This window comes from Alosa pseudoharengus, unplaced genomic scaffold (assembly GCF_046254945.1).
Source record: "Alosa pseudoharengus isolate Yale_2024_CS ecotype anadromous, Long Island Sound unplaced genomic scaffold, YU_APseudo_1.1 YU_APseudo_1.1_scf_6, whole genome shotgun sequence".
NCBI classification, from domain to species: Eukaryota; Metazoa; Chordata; class Actinopteri; order Clupeiformes; family Clupeidae; genus Alosa; species Alosa pseudoharengus.
This window is the reverse complement of record NW_027468848.1, coordinates 15,942,206-15,961,260: the sequence shown is the minus strand read 5'-3', so window position 1 is coordinate 15,961,260 and position 19,055 is coordinate 15,942,206. Positions and strand designations below refer to the sequence as shown.

At 42.3% G+C, this 19,055-nt stretch overlaps 2 protein-coding genes across 2 annotated transcripts in view; both read right to left on the bottom strand.

Moving 5' to 3' along the window:
• Window positions 1-4,989: 4,989 nt before the first annotated feature.
• LOC143106222 (N-acetyllactosaminide beta-1,3-N-acetylglucosaminyltransferase 4-like) lies at window positions 4,990-9,897 on the bottom strand. Its single transcript, XM_076270445.1, has 2 exons — window positions 9,759-9,897; window positions 4,990-7,079 (listed from the first exon to the last, which is right to left on the bottom strand). Exon 2 carries the CDS (start codon window positions 7,076-7,078, stop codon window positions 5,930-5,932), a length of 1,149 nt encoding a protein of 382 aa, XP_076126560.1. The 5' UTR covers window position 7,079; window positions 9,759-9,897; the 3' UTR covers window positions 4,990-5,929.
• Window positions 9,898-10,109: 212 nt separating this feature from the next.
• The window catches only part of LOC143105594 (uncharacterized), a 64,886-nt gene continuing 55,940 nt past the window's right edge, over window positions 10,110-19,055 (bottom strand). Inside the window, exons 5-7 of the mRNA XM_076269616.1 lie at window positions 18,129-18,317; window positions 12,931-13,000; window positions 10,110-10,620 (exon numbers count right to left, since the gene is read on the bottom strand). Coding sequence (XP_076125731.1) covers window positions 10,430-10,620; window positions 12,931-13,000; window positions 18,129-18,317 — 450 coding nt within the window. The 3' untranslated portion in view covers window positions 10,110-10,429. The remainder of the gene's footprint in view (window positions 10,621-12,930; window positions 13,001-18,128; window positions 18,318-19,055) is intronic.

Below are 19,055 nucleotides of genomic sequence, written 5' to 3'. Positions count from 1 at the left end.
CAGTCAGCTGAGTTTAATTAGCGATAACGTACGGAGATGGTTTCGTAGCCTCTTTGACAGCTCAGTGACATCAGGTATGTAACCTACATATTTATGTTTTTGCCAGCTAACTTTTAACATTATCTTCATATTCATTGTGATGCTATATGGGCCTCATGCACATGAAAGATTAATACCATGCCATTATGTTGTTTAACAAACCGTGAAATAAAGTTTTCACCTTACAACTTTGCTGATAACATTTCAAATAAATGTCAGTTAGCGCATTAGCAAGGATATTGTGTAATGTATAGGCTAGCCTACTGTTGACGTTGTTTCATAGCCTTTTGCTTGTGTGTAGTTAGGCCCACTGCTAGATTTTGACAGGAGCTCGCATGTCGCTTTAAAGTAAGCTACTTGGGCTCACGCAAGCTGTCAAACACTGTCCACTCGCCTATGTGGTGCACCCCTCTGGTTTATACCTCCAGTGTTTATCATATGTTAGCTAACTGTATCTGGATGTGTTGCTATCAGAGCAAGACGTTAGAGATGGCGCATGACATGCAGTGATGCCTCGTATAATTTTTTATTTTTTTTATTTTTAAAAACGCTATTTAAGCACCGAAATGAGGCACCGAAATCCACGTTGTTATTCGATGCAGTTACTACCGTTTGTGTCGGCACCGGTGCCATATTAGAACCGTGTTTCGTTGCCCAACCCTAGTCCTTGACAATCATTTGCGGGTGAGGCGGGTGATGTAAATGTCCTGCAGGGAGGGGAGTGGTGCTCCAATGATCCTCTTAGCTGTGTTAACAATGCGCTGGAGGTTCTTCCTGTTCTGATCTGTGCAGCTTCCGCCCCACACTGTGATGCAGCTGGACACGATGCTCTAGATGGTCCCTCTGTAGAATGTGGTCATGACTGGAGGCGTGGCACTTGCCTTCTTCAATTTGCGCAAGAAGTAGAGGCGCTGCTGGGCTTTCTTCGCCAGTGATGCTGTTTTGGTGGTCCAGGAGTGGTCGTCGCTGGTGTGCACCCCCAGGAATTTTGTGCTACTCACTCTCTCCACAGCATCTCTGTTGTTTGTGGTCTCTCTGAAAGTTGACAACAATCTCCTTGGTCTTGCTGACATTCAGCAGGAGGTTGTTGTCTTTGCACCATTTAGCCAGCAGGTCTACTTCTTCTCTGAAGTGAGCCTCATCGCCCTTAGTGATGAGGCCCACCAGTGTTGTGTCGTCAGCAAACTTCACCAGATGGTTGGAGCTGTGAGTGGTTGTACAGTCATGTGTTGAAGAGCAGGGGGCTGAGCACACACCCTTGCGGGGCCCCTGTGCTCAGGGTCAGAGTGCTTGAGGTGTTGTTCCCGACACATACTGCTTGTGGTCTCTGCAACAGGAAGTCCAGCAGCCAGTTGCAGAGGGAGGTGCTGAATCCTAGCTTGTCCAGTTTGCTGATGAGTTGTTGTGGTATTATGGTATTGAATGCTGAACTGAAGTCTATTAACAGCATTCTCACATATGAGTCTTTATTGTCCAAGTGGGTGAGGGCTGGATGGAGGGCAGAGCAGATTGCATCCTCCGTGGATCGTTTGGCTTGGTATGCAAACTGGAAGGGGTCCAGGGTGGGGGGTAGGGTGGCTTTGATGTGTGACATGACTAGCCGTTCGAAGCACTTCATGATTATGGGCGTGAGTGCTACAGGACGGTAGTCATTAAGCGCTTTCAGACATATGTGTAAGACCGGAGGTTCTGCCAATGTTAAACGGTGGGGCCGTATATCTGAACAACATAACCGGTCATATGGAAGTCCGAATTTACCCAGTGTTTATACTACTCCCCCCCCTAGTATTTCCTCCGGACATTATGTAAATGTGCTGTGTCTGAACAAGAAGTAGAACATGCGGTTAAAATTCACACCTAGTGAGAGGGCGTGTTGGTGACGTTTCTTTCGTGCGTCCATGTGGTTAGATCTGACTTAAATGCCAGTGTTATGATGGAGTGGCATAGTTCTGTCCAGAAAATCTCCGACCTGGAAAGATGCAGACATCTACTGTCCATGAGGGCATACAACATTTTGATAGAACACCTGAAGGGAACGTTAGAGACACGTTAGCCTACAACTGCATGGCAAGGACAAACGAATTCAGAAGACTGAATCATCATAAGCAGAAGGCGCTGAAAAGGCAGTAGCCTACAGCGACGTCGTTGACGACAATAACAGGAGTATTTAATACATTTTTAGCCAACACGGTTTTCTGTTCATTGATAGCCTTAATGACCTGCTGAGCTCGCTGATATTTGCTGAGCATATATGCCTAGAGAAAACGAAGAAAACCCAACTTTGTTCCAAGCTCCGTACGTAAATGCGACACATGGGGAGAGGATGCTTTTGGAAAAAATAAACCATGAAAAAACGAACAACTTCACTGTTATTAATGTTAGTATTTTGTTTGTTGCTTTAAAATGTTGTATGATCTTGAAGTCTTGAGTTAGCCTACTGAATTGGCTGGTAGCCTACCATAAAGTTTCCAACGCAAACCAGATTTGGGGTTCTATAGCTAATTCTGGTACATAACGTTGAAAACAGATAAATGTGTTTATTTGAAGCACACATACAAATACTGTAGGCTAGGTCAATTTCAAGTGCGCACTTACGTGACTAGCCTACTTCAAGTATTAGCCTATGCACAATAGATTTCTCTTCTTTAGCCTAGGCTACATAATGCATAGGCTACATTTTGTAAACAAAAAGCAGCTGTGACAGGCAGTTTTCTGTGGGTGAGTGTCATTTTGTGCTTCAAAACGGGTGAAAAAACTGTTTAGGTCATTTAGCAGAGAGGTGTTGTTCTCACAGCTCCGTGGCGCAGGCTTGTAGTCAGTGATGGCCTGTATGCCCTACCACAGGCTCTGTGCGTCTCTGCTGTCTTTGAAGTGTGTTGTTATTTTGTCTGTGTAATCCTTTTTTGCCTTCCTGAGGGGTATTCCAGAAAGGAGGTTTAACAAACACTGAGATAAAACTTAACCTCTGGGTTGTCTGAACCTGTGGCGACTAAACCCGAGCTGTCGGTTCCAAAGCACCGGTTACCAGTTAGTTCAGTCAACCCTGTGTGAGATAACCTAGAGTTGTGCGCGTTCACGGCGAACTTATAAAGGCATCATCTATTGAGAGTCGAAACCATGAGTGAAACCGGCGAAACGAAGAGCACCGTATTTTTCAGAGGCGGAGTAGTCGAGGCTTACGAGGAGGAGAGAACTGTAATAATAAAAAAAGCAATACTTAAGCGCCTGCGTCCGAGACCTTGCTTGGCAGAGAATAGCCTAACTGACCGTGTAAATGCGTATGTTTAGGATAGCCTATCAAAAGCACAATTAAATAATTCACTGGACATCACGTAGCCTATTGTATTGACTGCTTTGAATGATGCTTTCTTAAACTAGCCTATCTTGTCACAGATTGAGTGGGCCATAGAATTCTTTGAGAATCCCAAATGTAATTTTCTATTTTAACGCGAGTTCTGCAGCTGTGGGCCAAGTTAAACTTTTGCGCTCCATCATCGGAAGGGTGAATGTCGGAAGGCATGGGTAGCCTATTGGACACATTTCGGTGCACATTTGGAAAATTGAATAAGTGATGCTGACCTGCCAGTTGGTGAAACTAAACTTTAATGATCCTCGTGGGTTTGTAGCTAGCTTACATTACATATTTATTTTATTCTATTCTAATCCACCATGCGTAATGTAGGGATGGAAAATTATTTTCAAGTAGCCTACTGTATTTTTAGGATTCAGCTGAAAAACTCGAGCGCTCTTGAAAAACTCGTTTGGAAAAGAATGGATAGGCTATCATGTGATGTCGTGGTCTTATCGCCCTCTCACGGTGAATTGCACGGATGAATATTACATGATTTTGTGCTTCTTTGTCAACCGGACCTTCGTCAAAATGAAACGCCATTGTGTGACAAGTGTAAAAATAGCGGCCTGGTTGAACATGCACTGAAATAACCCAACATAATTGAACATAACCTGAACAAAACCTACCCCCTACCAGGTTTAGTTCAGAGCCTATGTTACTATAGTTACTTACATAGCCTGATCATTTTTTTGCTTTCTGGAACTGGAATCCCAGGTTTACGTTTACTCTGGGTTTACATACCCAGTTCAGTTCAGAGCCTATGTTACCATAGTTACTTACATAGCCTGACCATATTTGAGCGTTCTGGAACTGAAATCCCAGGTTTACCGTTTACTCTGGGTTAACATACCCAGTTAAGCCAGTAAACCTGCTTTCTGGAATACCCCACTGATGCCCTGGGACAGGTTAGCCCTCGCTGTTCTTAGGCCAGCTACATCTCCAGCTCTGAAGGCTTTGTCTCTGGCCCTCAGCAGTCTGTGGACGTCTCCTGTCAGCCATGGCTTCTGGTTGGCCCGAGTGGTGATGTGTTTTATTTCTGTAACATCATCGATGCATTTGGTGATGTAGGAGGTCACAGTGTCTGTGTATTCCTCAATGTCAATGTGGTTGTTGTGGGTGGCAGCTGTTTTGAAAATATCCCAGTCTGTTGTTTCAAAGCAGTCCTGAAGTTGTGAGACGGCCCCCTCCGGCCACACGCTCACCTTCAGAACTGGTTTGGTGACTTTTGCTCTTTGTCTGTATCGGGGCAGCAGCAGGATGCTAATGTGGTCTGACTGTCCGATGTGGGGGAGGGAATTTGCTCACGACGTAGGCGATTCACAAGATGACATCCATCACGTTATTCCACGACGTAACCGAGACCAAAGCGGTACGTAACCACCACGTAACCACAACGTAACCGTGTTTGGTGGGATGTCATTAGGTTAATTTATGCCTATCAAATATTAGCCTACATAATTAAATGTAGAGACTTTTTATTTCTTAGACTTCAGGAAGAGCTTGAAACGTTACCAATAAAAAATTACTTAAATGGTAGCTCTCCGGTGTGCAATTCCATCCTTACCATGGGGAAAAAAAGTTCTGCACACACATAGAACTGTTGTTAAAATGTCTATATTTTATTGTTTGTAACTGATCTGATTGAATTTGATGGAAAATTACTCTTTTTACATCATAAATGTGCAACCATACAGAAGCAACGCCAACATTTTCCCTAATGCATACAAAAATGACGCATAGTTTCAAAAACAGTTTTTGTAGAAAACCTGTAATCCCTCATAAAAGTGTGTTTATTTCATGTCACGTCCATAACACTGATGAAATACCATGTATTCTTAGGATGTAGTAAATGATGAAATTTAAGGATTTGTCAGTATTCAGAGGACAGAGGTTACATTAAAAGTTATGGAAATTAATTCACTGATTCTAAATTTGTCCATGCTAGGGGGTTTTTGTTTAGCCTACCATATGATTCCATGACACTGGAACTGCCCTTTGTTAAAAAAACTTTATTGGCTTAACCAATAATATTAGTAGTTTTTAGGTCTAGGTTTAACCAATCTGTTTTTAGAGTACATGAATGAACAGGCTATAATCTACTTCAGATCCTGATGATTTTACAAGTTCACCCTGTTTTACCCAACAGGTTCAACAAGTTCTCCCGGTATCTTTTACCCAAAACTATCAGATTATCTTTCTTGGCTACATTCGGCAACTCCACCATGCACCTCCACCACGCACACGCACACCCACACACGGTCAAAAGTTTGGGGTCACTTAGACCTGTAACGTTAGATATTAAGTCTAATAGGAAATATAAGAAAAATAGAAATAAATATACTGGGCTATAAGAAATGTAAGAAAAATAGAAATAAATATACTGGGCTATAGATTAGGCAGATTACATATGATGAGTCTATAGGTGACAAAAACAATTTGAAGGAAATCGTTTTTGTCAACGCTGTGGAAAAATCTGCAAACATATATACAGATTACAGTTGATGCTGGCCGTATAGGGCTGGGGGTGGAGGGCCTGCCTCACAGTGTTTTCCTGCTCCTTCCACAGGGCAGGTTGCTGTCCAGCATGAGGGCCCACATGACCCACATTTGAGTATAGTTCAGCTTGTGCACCAGCAGGATGTTACGAAAAAGACAGGGGTCAAAGTGGTTTAGGCCATTTTTGAAGCCAAATGTCAGAATACCACTGTGGTGTGTGGGAACAATGTCCATTTGCTGCAAACACATGCCAACAAACACGTCATCAATGGGAAACAGCTCTATATTCTGGGCTGCTACATTCAGACCCAGCACCGTCCGCCTTGACATCAGGTACCCACCGCCACCCACGTAGGGCGGATAGGGCTTACCATTTGGGTACATCTCAACAGGGATAAAGTACTTTGAATCACTGTGTCGGATGGGGAAGGAGCGGGGGAGGACGTCTCCAGTGAACAGGTGATTATCAGGTTTGTAGGCTTTCAGGAACTCAAGCAGGTTCTCTGTGTGCACAAACACGTCATCGTCGCCCTTGAACACAAACTGTGCGCTGCTGCACGAGCGCGAGAACCAGCTGAGGAATCGGACCTCCTTCAGGGTCAGGTTGAAGAAGGAGTCCGCAAAATCCCACTGCATGATGTCCGCGTAGCGACGGCTCTCCCACTCCAGCAGTGGCTGCAGCTCGTAGTTCTCCACCTTGTCATGTGAGCGGCCCATCAGGAAGACGAGCTTCACCCGTCGACCCTGGATGCGACCGGCGTGACCCCAGGTGTCCCGCAGTGCAGCACGACGCTCTACTTGTATAGCTGTGGACTTGATGGCCAAGAGAAGATAGAGGTCATCCTCGCAAGGAGAAGGGCTCAGTAGGGCTGGAAATGCCCGGCAATGTCTGTAGCGTAGGAATTCCTGGTGTAACTGGGGAAGGTGTGAAGGAATGACTACCGTACTGTCATTGACTGAGCACGTAAAGTTCTCCTGGAAGGGGCCTGAGACCACTGTAAGTGAGGGATTGTCAATGGGAGGTCTGCTTGACAACACAAAGGGGAGGCTTTGAAAGGGGGAAGCTGTAGAGTCCGGTGTTAAGACCCGGTGGTGGTCCTTCTTGAGCATGACAAAGCAGAAGAGGCAAGCCACAGTGCAGAACAAGGGCCAACTGTAGCGGTACTTAAATGTTCTTATATTCATCTTCATTCTGAGGAGCACAGCAGATGGGGAAGCAGGTCAAGCAAATGAAGGGTAATGACAATAAAATGTAAGATTTTACCAATTATTACAAAGTGGTCATCACAACATGACAGGGATTGGTCTTCAACTGAAGGGAACAGCCTAATCACCTAATCTGAAATTGTATTTAAAATCATGTGTGTAGTTTGCCCTGAAGATGTGTATTAAGAATAGAAATAGAGGATACATTTATTCATTTAGCATGTGCATTTATCCTAATTTACCGAAAAAGGAATAACATTCAAGCTACTGTGCAGAGCAGAGGAAACCTAGACAGAAATTACTGCATCCGTCAGCGACCAGATAAGAGTGCGGGGGGGGGGCATTGTAATTTAATCTTAAACAACGCTCATTATCCATCCATGTGCGATGTCAACTATTAAAGACGTTAAATGAAAATATAGGCTACTACTGGACGTAGACCTACCCTACGTTCTTGAACGCAGCATGACTGCATTTCACCACTAGACTATATGAGCAAACCGCATACGATCGATTTGACAGCACTCGCAGAAGTCACCCTGCTTTGATTGTCTATTTACATAAGTGTTCATTGGGCTAGCCTATGGTTGTGCGTAAGAAGTCTTGTTTGCTGTTGAACTTGCGCTTCGCCTCTATGTTTACTGACAAAGCCATAAAGTAATGCCCATAATACAGCATACTTCAATGATTGTGTGAATTGATCTGTATCTATCCTCTGCCATTCAGACCACCGGAAAGTTCCCAGATATTTTGAAACACCTGTTAGCAATCTCTGATGGCGGAATATTCAATGGCTACCCGACAACATCTCAGTGCAAATTCCAAAATTGTTCGTCTATTTATTTCCACGGTTCAACACACGAGACGACTGAACACCCAGGTGTTAATATCACTATGTGTACATTAGCCTATAATACTAGAACATAGTTTGGCTGCAATGGCTTTATTAATTTCTGCCAGTTAGTGCATTTTCCCTGTGTATAAGTTAAAGACTACATGCATTATTGTGTTTGACACTGAGAGTATAGCCTATCTGAGACGGTGGTATGGTTCAAATGAGTTACGTTGTGAAATTTAGAATGACACTCAGACTAAATCGCTTAGTCTATTTTTTGTAGGCCTATTGTGAAATTGAAATGAAATATGGACTATTGCAATCAATAATATGTTGAAATTAATTAAAATGAATCAATTTCTATGAAAAATCTCTGTATGTTGTGTGTGTGTGTCAAGTTATACCCTATAGGCCTACCGTGCGCATACTGCGCAAAAGCGCCACTCGCGCCTAGGCTATTTAATTGTATCGCCTTATAGGCTATGCGCGGGATGTGAACTGATGGCATATCGGAATCATGAACAAGTACAAGGTGTGGTTATTTGTGAAGGGTGTGAGAATGTAGGCTACGTAAAGATCGGGAATTATTAACAGGCATACCAAGAATTATGTCAAAGAGAGCAGAGGGAGTGGGGGTCTTCAATGAGGCCTATACATTTATCAGTTTGTGGGTAATACACAGAGTAAGTGCTTGACATTTTCCACATGTTTGTGTAGGCTACCTCAAAATATGTGATTATGTTGGATGACATTTTGTTGTTATTAATGACGAGACGGATGCATGTGGCAAGCATAGTGGCTACGCGCTCCGAACGTTCGCCTACCCCCTTGAGACTCACGGAAAGGGCTCGATAGTGTAGCCTACTCACACCCGCACGCCCTTTGAAATGCAACACTGGGACAGCCCTAACCCCTTACGAATTTTAGCGAGAACGCTATGTTGTATTATAGGCTAATGCACACATATAACAACACCTGGGTGTTCTCGTCGTCTATTGAACGGTGGAAAATTAATCCACGAACAATTTTGGAATTTGCACTGAGATGTTGTCGAGTAGCCATTGAATATTCCGCCATCAGAGATTGCCAACAGGTGTTTCAAAATATCTGGGAACTTTCCGGAGCTCTGAATGGCAGAGAACAGATCAGTTCACACAATCATTGGCTGCATTATGGGCCATAATTGATGGCCTTGTCAATTTAACATAGAAGAGGTGAAGCGCAAGTTCAACAGCAAACAGGACTTTTCAGCACGTATCAAAACATGTAGGCTAGCCCAATGAACGCCTATGTAAATAGACAAAACACTCGTATCAAAGCAATCGTTGTTTAAGAAGAGTGAAACGCAGTTTGTAGTAAAGCTTCTCTGGCTAAATTGTGGTGCCCCTTCTGTCTCTTGGTGCCGTGCGCACAGTGCGAGATGCGCGTGGTAGCGGCGGTACTGGACACCTTGTTCCAGGTGCGTTTACAGTAGCCTACTATTAACAAGTTAAAGATGAGCTGGAATGGGAATGGAGCTGTCCCTGACGGGACAAATCAAAATCACCCAAAATACGGGATGTCCCGCACAATTCGGGACGGTTGGCAACCTTAGTTACGGTGTCGTTCTTTTATTTCACCTTGAAGGCATTTAGGGCTACAGCATCTTTCCCACTGCGCAGTGCGCACCCACGAGGTCCAGTCGCTCGCAGTCCTCACAAGAAACTAAACTACATAATCTATCACAAAGTGAACCAACTGATCTATTAGGCTAGTTTTTAATGACTGTCAGTCGTCAATGTCGCCTACAGAAATTCTATTTAACTACATAAATGAAACAAGACCGCTTACCAGCACTAATAATTTCCAGTGGTTGGCTGTTGCGGACGGACTATAAAACTGCTCACCCGGCAATAGCCTTTTCCGATTCCAATTTCGCTGCACTTCCACCGTACGAAGCTTTGTCCCTGTGATTTGCTATATGGCTTGCAGGGCGGTCGTGATGTCCCTCTCTACGACAGACTACGTCACACACGTTCACGTGGGACATGCATGTTTAAATATGCATATCACATAACAGATGCTAGGTTATCCCTTGTGTTTGTTACTCTCATTTGTATTTACCCTCCTGCTTGGTTTATTGTAGTCTTAACATTGTAGAGAGGTACTGAATAACGCAAACAAGTTACCAAATGCAAACAATTATGAAGTGATAAAAGGTTTTTATTGTTTCAAGGGGGTGCTTCCTGGTACTTGTCATAGTGTGACAACTGAACCCGAAAAGTGCAAATATGGTTCATAGGTTTGTGTTTGCACAGTTGTTTTTTTAATTACTACATAAACAAGATGATTGCCTATGTGTGTTAGGACATAGCACGGATGGCAGGTCTTAATTAACATGAGCTGAAGCAATTATCCACCTACTGTATGCTGTTTCGTATAGTGCTTATACACTCACACATCTGTGATATGAAAAGGAATATTTATGGACTGTGGAGTTATTTGATGTGGTCTGAAATGTATCATGCGCTGTGATGTGTTGTGTAGTGTTGGGCATCATGTGTGGTGTTGTGTTGTGTGCATGTGGCCTGCGCCGTGGATTGCCACTTCTCCAAGAGGAGGCTTATTTCCACTGTCAGAGGCTGCACTGGGGTAGGCGTGCGATCATCCACCGAAGGCTCTGCATCTCCGTCCTTATGAGCCTTCCCTTTCCCTACAGAACACACACACACACACACACACACGAGGGCAACACCTGACATTGTTAGATGAGTGCCTAAAACACACTCAATGATTACAATAATGTTCATGAAATTTAAGCAAATAACATACAATTCAGAATGCTGTAAGTTATATTCGTTTTTTCAGAGTGTCAGTTGCAGAGCCTTTAGAGCACACACCAGCGGTGCCATCACTTGTGTGAATGAAGTATTGCCAAATTTCTTGCCAAGTCCAATGTGTTGTATTTATTATATTGGAGACAATTAATTTGGAATGGGTCATGCAGGAAGCCTACCTTTTTTTTTGTGATTGCCTTTATTACATTGTAACACTACAATCTTATATACCATACAGTAGCCTATACTTATTATAAATGTAATCAAAATTAAGCAATCCACATCCCAACCACACAGTCCAGAGCCAGCCCAAGCTCTGATGGGGCCATAAACGGAATTTGATTTGGGGGCCCCCTACCACCTCATCGCCACCAGTAATATTAAATATTGCCAATGCTTAATCATTCACATCATTGCTGATATATACAGTATGTGTGTGTGTGTGTGTGTGTGTATGAGCTCTGGAATAAATTGACACCCTGTACATTTTACATCCTACCGTTGCTAAGTGACATTGGAATGTAGCCTAGAAATCTAGATGCACCCTAGCGGCAGCAAATGTAATTTGCAGCCAGGGTAGTCTAGCAACTCTCCGTTGGCTAACGAGCTGGAAAAATTAAACTTGGATCAGGAGCATAGAAGCATAATCCTGATCTCAAATGAAAGGTAACACTTTGAGGTTTCTTGTAGACTATTTGGAATGTAAGTCAGGGGTTCTGATATAGAATGACTACACAAAATATGTAATGATTACACAAAAAATCTCTATTTTTGCTTTTTCTTTGTTGGTTCAATGGGTGTGTATACGATGGACTGTACATCTGCAAAACTAATATTGGATAAAACAACATGAATGTTCAATTTCTAGGGATTCCTGTGAATATTTGAATATTTCAATACCCAATATGCTGCATCTACTTATTGCTAAGGGATCAGCTGACCAGGGCGGCATCTTGCCGAGGGCGGCATCAATTGTGATCGCAAGAAAAATAAATAAATAAAACTCGGAGGATTGTTAAGCCTTCATTTGTGCTAATCAGTTTTCTATCGCTCATTTGCATGTTAATCATATGTCACCGTATGGGGAGTGGGCTACTTTTCAGGCGCCCGTGCTTGCTGCTGAGAAGGTCTCACACACAGAAATATGGGTTCACATATAGACCCTTTTAAGAGAGTTCCATTATCAGCCTCATAGTTGGCCCCACAAGACTTCCTTTTTAACATTCCATAATGTTATCTTAATGCAGAGGAAGTAGATTGGGAACCAAATAGAATGTTCAAGCATTGTTTTTGTTTTTATTGTTGAAAGGGTCTATATGTAACATGTGGGCGTTTGAGGGCGGTAACCAGGTACGCCATGCTGTTGGAGGTGCAAACAAACGCTGCATCACCATCGAGATCACATAGTAATTTCCCGAATTCATTTATTTGCGCAACAGCCCACATTCTGCATTCTACCTGCATAGGCTATTTGCTATGATGTTTACCGCTGTTAGACCTACAATTAGTCGCGATTTCCATTTTTTCCGTGCAGTGGATTAGGCTAGCTCTTTTCATGGACAGTTACCAGAATCTTCATTTGTTGTTTTAAATATCATTGCTTCTGGCCTACCCACAAGTGGTTCAGTGTGTCAGTTTCACCTGCGCAGATGCACACATTCACTGTAGGCTACCCCCTAATTGTATGCCTCTATATTTGAGGACACCAAATTAAGAAATATATATCTTGATCGGGGAAAGTTTTAGTTTCTTTTTCTTTCGGTCCGCGGTTCCATTACCATTCAATTGTGCCGCAAATTAACAGACAGAAGCACGGCAGGGCATGCCCCCAATGAAAATGAATGAATGGAACACCGAACCTCGCTTCTCTCGCGTCAGTCACTGACAGTAAAATGCGTCGTGGTCGGGAAAACACTGTTCACCAAGTCATGATGATAAGCTATTGGCCCTGTGCAGCAGCAGTTTCTGATGTTTAGGCTAGTGAGTGTAATCTTAGATGAGGTCATGTATGAAAACTAGTATTGCCAGGCAATACTACAATGAAATGTAGTGTTGCCGTGGCAAAACTGTAGAGCATCTTTTCACTTTCACTGTACTAGACTGAATTTACAAACACATCCATGGGGCTGTATCCTGCCAGATGAATCACATGGTGAGTTGTCTTGTCATATCCAAATCATTTTCACCTTTGGCATCTCCTTGTTTGCCTTTCTTCTCCTCTTTCCTCTTCTCTTCTTTTCCCTTCTTTCCTTGTTCCTATAAGAAAGAAGGATATCATTGGCATATTGACCTCGCTCAATCACCTGCCAACATACTAATGAGGAGGGTGGGACATGTTTTATATGAACAGAACTCTAAGTTGATTGCCAATAATACTCACAAACCTAAAATATTGTTAAGTACCATCAACTCTATTTTAAACCCTCCTGCTTCTGTTTCCAATATCTCTCCCACCACTGAAAACTGTGATAAACCCTCACTGATAAAACTCACCTAGCTGCCTTCTGCAGTTGCAACCAGTGTCACCCACCCAGCTATTTGAAGTGGCCACTCAGATGTTTTACCTTCAGACCTTTTTAAGGAAGTCTTTCACATAATTTGCCCTGTTGTTTTGGCCATTTCATAACCGAAAGTTCCTGCACTTTGGAAAGTCTGTTTAACTGCCGTAATGACATAAAGAGTTGAATGGCTACAAATGTCTTACAATTAAATGAAAAGAAAACAGATGATTATTTTTATTCCACTTAGCTCTGTTGTTAAGCTAAAAAATGCCCTAATAATCTCCCTATAGAAATTAAGTCATGTCCCACTATCAGTAGCTTTAAATCAATTTAAAGACCCATCTATTTTCCTTGGCCTTTAATGTCCATTAAATATCCCCTTGTTTGTTTATTTATCGTATATCATATATTTAAAAAATGTAGGCTATGTTTTTGTGCACAAAACTGTAATTGGTCAACTCGCCCTGTGTGTTGAGCCAGCTGCTTCAAGCAACCTGTGGGTAGTAGCATCATACTAGTTCTCTAACATAAGCTTTGCAAATAAACTCAGACATATTTTGGTTACAATGACGGGGTTATCCGAATGTAAACTATCTATCTGCCAGTAACGTTTTGAAAGTAACACTTCGTATTGCCAACAAACAGCAGGAGTTCGTTATGACAACCTTTGCCGTGGTGAGCGACGCAGACATACTGTAAGAGACACAAAACTTTGAAAGGTTTAAGCCGACTTAAAGGCAACTGCATTGTGTCGACTCAGAAGCATAAATTCTATTCACCAGCACATCAGTGAGGGTTTTTACATCGCATCCACGCACAAATGTATGGGCGTCGCTTTCAAAGCAGTCGCTTTCAAAATAAAAGCAACGATATTGATTTGCGTGCATTATCTCTATGCTAGGCTTTTGACTATTGTTCTTTCACGGACCTTACGCGGGCCGGTCAGGGAAAGCCCACGGGCCGGATGTGGCCCGCGGGCCGTATGTTGCCCATGTATGGTGTAGAATGACAGGAAGTGAATGGGAGAGAGAGTCGGGGTGGGATCCGGAAAGGACCACGGGGCGGGAATCGAACCCGGGTCGCCGGCGTACGGTGCAGGTGCCCCAGCCAGTTGCGCCACGGCCGGGGCCTATAGTGCCATCTTTAACTTTACTGTACATTTTGCTCTAGGCCTATAGTAGTAGTAGTTTTAGTAACCGTATCTTCTTTTATCTACAATTATATTCAGTTTTATCATTACTATTTTTTTTGTCATTTATATTTTGTTTCTATTATTCTTTTTATTGTATTTTATTTCTGTGAGCACCTTAGGTCAATTGCATTGTGTTTAAGTGTGCTATATAAATAAATGTAACTTGACTTGACTTGACTGATGTCATGTATTCACAATCTCAAATATGTTTGAATGCCTTCCCAGTGCATACAAATATGCACAATAATGTTAAGAAACCCTCACAAAAACTGTTTGCAAGTTGCAACCAAGTCTATGCAGTAATCTAGGGGAGTTAATGTGGCTTGAGGAGGAGTGGAGGTTCTTGAGGAGTGGAGGCCCTGGTATGACAAACTCTTATGGGTCTCAAAAGCCCTTGGGTCTTCCTCATGTGGAAGATCTGATGTTCAGTTTCAGTGAGCAGCTGACACTGATAAGTGGTGTGTTGAACCAAAGCGAGAGCGTTCAAAATTGGCAACGCAGAAACACAGAAGGGAAAGTGCGCGTTTACAGGGCTTTTCGTGTGGTAAAGCCATCTTGCTTGTCGTGTGGTAAAGCCATCTTGCCTACCTGTTCCAAACACAGCAATTAAGTGCCCTTACTTTGCCATTGTTAAATCAATGTCAGAGTCTTCAAGTCAGATTTTAATCAATGTCAATGTCTTCAAGTCAGATTTTAATCAATGTCAGAGTTTTCAAGTCAGATTTTAATCAATGTCAGAGTCTTCAAGTCAGATTTTAATCAATGTCAATATCTTCAAGTCAGAATTTCTTTCCGCTGAAATTTATGAAACATGTTTCCAGATTCCACTCAGATGGATTGGTAGCTTCCAGGCTACCAAAGTTCCCGTGCAAGAACAAAAATGTCAAACTAGCAAATGATCTTTACATGTTACAATACCATTACCAGCAAGCAACATTTTTTATTGGCACAGGGGAGTCTATTCCTGTCCAGAGCCTATTCAGCTTTTCTTGCTATGCAAGTTACAGTATGTTCTTATTCCCTCAGTGTGCTAAACAAACAACAAAACACACAAAAATGATTGCACTGTACACACAAGAACAGAAAACAATCTTCAGTTCACGGTCACTGGTTGGGACTTGCACTAAGAGACACTAGAGCTGTTTTTCCACTGACAGACAACCCGACGGAGCCAGTCCTGTGTCGGGGGAAAAAGGCTATCTGTGAGAGAGAATGCTTTTGTTCAAGAATCACACCTTGAGCAGCAGGTATGTAGGTGGATGAGTTTAAGTTGGAGGGGTGAAACCTTTTAGCAGAATTGGAGACATTGAGATGCATGCAAGAAGATGGTATGTATGGTATGTATGGCAGTGGCGGCTGGTGGTTAAAAAAATAACGGAGGAAGGAATGTCTGCTTGATTGGCATTAGTGGCAAATGTGAGATTGTGATGGTGTTGGTGGCATATGTGAACAATAGAGTATGTAGGCCACCTACCCAGACACATTTATAGCAGCAGTATGTACTATGTAGCGGGGGGGGGGGGGGGGTCCAGGGACAATGGACTTTGTAATATCATTTATATATATAAGTCACTTTGGATAATAGTGCTAAATTAATAAATGTAAATAAATGTAGGTCTGGGAAGTCAGGGAAGATATGTAGGTCTAGTTATGAAATACTGTTTTCCAGATGTGCAAAATTACGGAAAGTCTGGAGGTTTTGCTCAGTGTAATATATTGGCAGAAAAGTCTATAATAATAAAAATAGACACTTGTTTTATAAAACCATGTAACTATTTACCATTAAAAATAGACCTTAAATGTGGTTATTTGTAACATGCTATTGTTTTTAAAGCCAGATCGCTATAATTTAAAGACAGGTTGTAATAGCTAAGTGGGAATTTATGAAAGCATACTCGAAAGGCAAATGTTATTGAAGACGTCATTAAAGGAATGCATCATGGTCTGAAACCATAGATATATACACTAGATGTCGCCTTCTGCTTCTCAGCATGCGTCAACACCGCCGCCATCTTTGTACAGGGATCTGAAGCGCTAAACTAGTTCTCCTGTATTGTCAGCGTTACCTATTTAGCGACGTTTGGCCATCCCCAGCGATAGAAAACCCTTTTAGCGATTAGCGACAAATTTGGGAACTTCTCACAATGATGGCAGATCGGCTTCTTTGTTGTTGAAACGTAAGAAAATCACCTTTCTCATGGCTTTGTCATTTATGAATTCAGCTACATCTCGTTTGCCCATGGCACTGACCCATGATTATAAAAGTAACGACTGGCGTAGCCTATGTAGTAGCAGAGGTAAATGTTCTACAGATCTACAGCAACTTCTGGTGAGATTACAACTTACAGTAAACGAGACGAGGGGTATGTGGCCTCAACCAGAGCCTGTCTACGAAGAAGAGCCTGTTTACTTTCATTGTATCGAACCTGGTTGCAGTTTACTCATTGTTCCTCTAGGGGCCGCCGCTAGCTAGTGCAGAATGAATGGGAGTCTACGGGGCTAGACGGGTAAAATGTATCTTTATTATCGTCTTAAGCTTAGTTTTCTCTAGACTCAACCATAAATACATGCCTGTCAGTTGGAACAACCCAAAAAACTAGATAATTGCTTGAGATTTTAACGATTTATGGTGATTTTATTTTCGCTAGATCTTTGCCCAGATTGACGCTAATGCATTATAGAGGAGTGGATCACTGAAGCAAGATGGCGTCTCGATTGACGCATTCGTTCCAATGAACAGCAGTAGTCAAGGCGACATCTAGTGTATATATCTATGGTCTGAAACATTCATTAATTACCATCCAAAGATACATTAGAACGGTGAAAAAAAGAACATAACAACAAGAACCTTTTTTAACAATTGTTTAGTTAAGGCATAACTTGGATGATTATAACAACGCATAACTATCCAAAAATGTTTTATCACCAAGTGAACTGTCCACGTATGTGACAGGTCAGCAGTAGGCTATGGCTGATTGTTTTCTGTGCTAACGTTACCAGTTAGCCATTAGTAGCCTATTTGTCTGACTATGTAGCATTCAGTAGCCTACACTAGCCTTACCGTCTTGTTTTGGAATATGAATTTTTGGAGCTGGTCTTCCTGCTTTGATAAACATTCATCATACATCAGTGTATTCACAGTGTATTTGAATGTATAAAAGATTTGAGATTGTCCTCTGATTCCATTGTACTGTTTATTTCACGAGCAAAAAACAAGCTTTCCGTTCAACATAAGATTCGTAGACTGCAGATAACGTTCTTGAACCGTTGCCGCTAAAAACAGCACCCCCTATCGCAATTGAAAATTACTGTACGGAGGAGCTTCCTCCCTTGGCCATTGAAAACGACGTGATTCACGAGCCGCTGGGGTCTGAGGCGTTTAAAATGGACTTCAATGAGGGGCTTGAGGAGGAAGCTCCTCCATACAGTAATTTTCAATAGCGATAGGGGGTGCTGTTGGCATTTTGACCTAGGGGAACGATTTTGTTCATTCAAAGTGTTAAAAATAGTAATATTTATAGTAATTTATCAGATTAGTAATTCACTTTATATATTTTTTATTTTTCTCTGAAATTTTAGGAAGGGTGTTCCTCCCTTTCCTCAATGAAGGAGCCTCCTCTGATGTATGGTATTGATTACTCTTTGTATGTTTTACGCCTAAATGGAAAAGAATAGTGTTACAGGCCCTTACCTGCTGCTGCTGCTGCTGCTGTGTCTTACAGGTTGCCTCTAGGACCCCAAGATCACACAACAGGTGGACACTGTCCTGACCCAAGACCAGGTTCTGGAGGTCCAGGTGGGTGGAGCCAAGAGACCGGTAAACTGGGGGCTCCTGCACGAGCTCCAATAAAGACTCCTTCTTTTTTTTCTTCTTCTTGTCCTTGGCAGACAACAGAATGAACAAAGAAGATTCATTACTTTGAGCCTCGAGTAGATTTTCATCTGTGACACAGGGATGCAATACATGCAAACACTAAAAGGGATTCACAATAAATCACAGGCATATCACTATCATGATTACCTGTTGGGATAGTCACGCACACACAGTATTCAATTTGACTCTGTATTCCTATTCCAAGTTGCTTAAAGTACTCTTGACAACAAATGACAACTAGAACTACTTCTATAAAGACATGACGTGCTCTACTGGTGAATCATCATTGCAGCTCCATCTCTCTGCTCTACAAAACATCAGACTGTCACTCTTAGTGACACCAAGTGTTGTGCACTTCCAAGGAGTCAACATTTTAACCTGTGTTGCTTTGGAAAATGTTAGATGTTAGTTGTAGAAAAATAAAACCCTTCTTGCCCACATGACTTTTAGAACTCTCGTTTTGTGTGTGTGTGTGTGTGTGTGTGTGTGTGTGTGTGTGTGTGTGTGTGTGTGTGTATGTTATGTGTGTGTATGTATGTGTGTGCGTGTGAGTGACTAAGAGAATTAGCCTAGAACAACCTAGGGTTTATTTGGATGATAACGAGTGTAAACATTTGTTGGGAACCAAAACAACGTTAATTGGAGAAGTTTTGAGTAAAGAATTTGCATTTACAACAAAATAGCATATAGTGATAGCCTTGGAGGCACGGTCGCTACGTAAATTGCTAGGCTACTTTTAGCCAC